The 3,089-nt window shown below is 41.5% G+C and overlaps 1 protein-coding gene across 1 annotated transcript in view; it reads left to right on the top strand.

Moving 5' to 3' along the window:
- Positions 1-1,728: 1,728 nt before the first annotated feature.
- slc25a1b (slc25a1 solute carrier family 25 member 1b) overlaps positions 1,729-3,089 on the top strand; it is a gene marked incomplete at its 5' end in the record, with an annotated part of 5,533 nt that continues 4,172 nt past the window's right edge. The window contains one exon of the mRNA XM_031875166.1: positions 1,729-1,918. Coding sequence (XP_031731026.1) covers positions 1,729-1,918 — 190 coding nt within the window. The remainder of the gene's footprint in view (positions 1,919-3,089) is intronic.

The raw sequence follows: 3,089 nt of genomic DNA, 5'->3' as shown, positions 1-3,089 counted from the left end.
ACCCCCCCCCCCCCCCCCCCCCCCCCCCGTCAGCAGTTCTGTGCGTGTTTTCTATCAACCTCGTGACCTTTCACTGTGAGCTCGGAGGCCTCAGGTCATCACGATGACAAAGCACTTTGCTTCGTCAGCTTCTGCTCACGTTCAACAGTGTACGTTCAGATCATCAACGCTGTTTGTTACGCAATCATTAATCATTCCAGATGTGCAGTAAAACTGCTGTAGAGACTGTTTTATAGTGAGTAGTGGGAAGTAATCTAGAGGCACTACTTCATCTCAGAGGTAACTATTGTACTTTTGACAATGAATTACGATAACAAGTATCTTTAAAAGAAAGAAGTAAATAAACACTGAACACACACTAAAATACTTCTCCACGTGTTCACACACGTCTGACTCAATAAACTGGTTCTAAATCTTCTCCCCCAGTTTGAACTAAACAGATTCTTGTTTGCAGACGATGTGACTGAGTTGTTTTTTTGATGCAAACTTAATTTGTAGGTCCGGCTGCAGCAGCTTTAACTGAAGGAATGCCTGTGAGTGCAGCTCGAAGGCTGTAATCTAGTGATTGCATAACGGGTGTGTTGTGTTTCTCTGCACGGCCTTTTGGTGGAACGAATGCACGTTAAAAGCATCAATAAAAGCCACTTTTATTATATACAAACAGAGGATTAATTCAAGCTTTTATCAATGAAAAACAGTGTTTAGGATTATTGTATTACATCTGCAAAAATGTGTTTTTTTTTAAACAATAACTCACTCATCAAAGGTGTAGTGTGAGCATTCTGAGACATCAACAGAGGCAGGTGTAACTTGTCGAACTTGTTTCCTCCACTTGAACACCTGGAGCCCATCAGAGGAGCTGCTGTAGATGTGCGTGCGTGCGTGCGTGTGTGTGTGTGTGTGTCCGTGTGTGCGTAAGAGAGCTCTGAGGGGCCAACACACACCCCCTAGAGTTGGGAGTCAGGCCATGGGTGGGAGGGTCTGTGGGCCGGATCACACCGAGGTCAGCTGAGCCAATCAGCTGCCGGCTGAGGGTTTGCTGTTCAACGGCAGATGTGTGACATCCGGGTTTTTAAGGTGGAGCTGCTTATTAATGTGTGAAACACAGATGATTATTAATAAACTAATAAAGGAAAACTTCACCTTTTATTTACCTAGAAACTTCAACTTTATGTTCCCTCACCAGCAATACTGTTATTTATCTACTATATATTATTTTTGTATTTATTTCTAATTTATCTTTTTTAAAGAATAATTTCTGCTGTTTTTTTTTTTCTTGCATTTGTGTTTTTATTTATATTTTGTTGTTATATTGCATGTTTTTGTCTGAAATGTGCATTATAATTAAAGTTTTATTATCATTTTTTTTAGTTGTGAAAAAAACAGCAGGAATACTTTAACAAGATAAGCGTGATTAATATGACCTGTTTAAAACCAAACTTTTAATACTTTCCATACTTACAAATCATGCTTTACACTTTGTGAAACTACGAAGTATTTGAGTGTAAAAGTACAACATTATTTTGTTCAGTAGGGTCAACAAAGCGTTGCAAAAAGATCATGAATTCGGTTTATTACAATACTTTTGCACATACAAGGAATTTGCAATTATAAAAGACATCATTTAAGAATAGAAAATATAGTGGTGAAGTAGTAGAAAAACTACATTTCAACAATCAGTCATTGTTAATACTGGCAGTCTGAACGCTTCTTTCTCCCTGAAATGCACAAAATAAGAAACCTTTTAACGTCTTATTGTCTCGTCAGAATGAGTCTCGTCTTAACGGCGTGTTTGTCACCGTTGTTTCAGGCGGGCTCGCGGGAGGCATCGAGATCTGCATCACCTTCCCCACAGAATACGTGAAAACACAGCTGCAGCTGGACGAGAAGGCCAATCCTCCCAAATACAAAGGCATCGGTGGGTTCAGCTTCTGTTTCCTTTAAGTTCTCTGCTGTCATTAAATGTGATGCTGACGGAACCACGTGCGACCACTTTGATGAACCTCAATGGTCAATGCATGGTTCGATTATTACCTATTGTTACGCTATTATCTCTGTAAAGGTAGAGTTAATGCCTGAGAGCTGCTGCATTACATTCATAAAGTGGCCACTGGCTCTATATATTGTCTGTACACGTTACATAGAGGTAAAGGTAACTGGTCCAGGAATGTTTGACCAGCAGTCGCTCTGAAACCCTCCATGACTGAGAGAGTTTAATGAACAATAAAACATTTGATTCCCTCTGATATGTAGTCAGAACACATGGAAAAGACACAGCTAAATATTAGATAATAATAATAATGATATTACTGCACGGTGGTGTAGTGGCTAGCACCGTCCCCTCACAGCAAGAGGTTCGATCCCGGGCGGTCCTTCTGTGTGGAGTTTGCACGTTCTCCCCGTGGCAGCGTGGGTCCCCTCCGGGTTCCCTCTGGGTTCCTCCCACAGTCCAAAGACATGCAGCTTAAGTTATTTTGAGATGTGAATGTTTGTCTGTCGCTATATGTGCCCTGCGATAAACTTCGCCCAATGTTAGCTGTGTAGCGCCCCGCGACGCTGAATAGGATAATGGAATAATACAATTATCATCCAAAATCATTATTCTTGCTCTGTTTTTACTGTTCGATTCCTTTTTAATCCCCTTTCATTTTGCATTACCTGCATTAATATTCATTTAGACAATAACGTATCTATGTGTCTGAATCGTGAATAACAGCAGCTCACTCATAGCCGTCTCAACCTTCTCACTTTATTCTGAAGATCCAGACCTCTGACCTTCTGCCCTTGAGGTAACAGTCCACAGAGGCGGCGTGTTGTTGCACAGATGTGTGTTTGCGTAGTAACTTACCGTTTGTTATCTGTTCACTGAGCCGCTCGTGAACTTTGTCTTTAGAAACTCGGTATGAAGGTTCGTTGTTGTTGAGGCTGCAGCGGACACACGAGGAGCCCAGAACATGGAGACTTTCATCATCATCGTTTAGAAAAGAGTTCATTCGACTCTGGAACAAGTGGGTCAGATATGAAACGAATGAATGACCCTGTAATGCGTTAGCTGAGGGAACCTCATCGACCCCTATTTCCCCCCCCCC

This window comes from Anarrhichthys ocellatus, unplaced genomic scaffold (genome assembly GCF_004355925.1).
Source record: "Anarrhichthys ocellatus isolate YVR2014 unplaced genomic scaffold, GSC_Weel_1.0 scaffold87, whole genome shotgun sequence".
NCBI lineage: Eukaryota > Metazoa > Chordata > Actinopteri > Perciformes > Anarhichadidae > Anarrhichthys > Anarrhichthys ocellatus.
The sequence above is the reverse complement of the archived record's forward strand: the minus strand, read 5'-3'. Positions and strand labels throughout refer to the sequence as shown.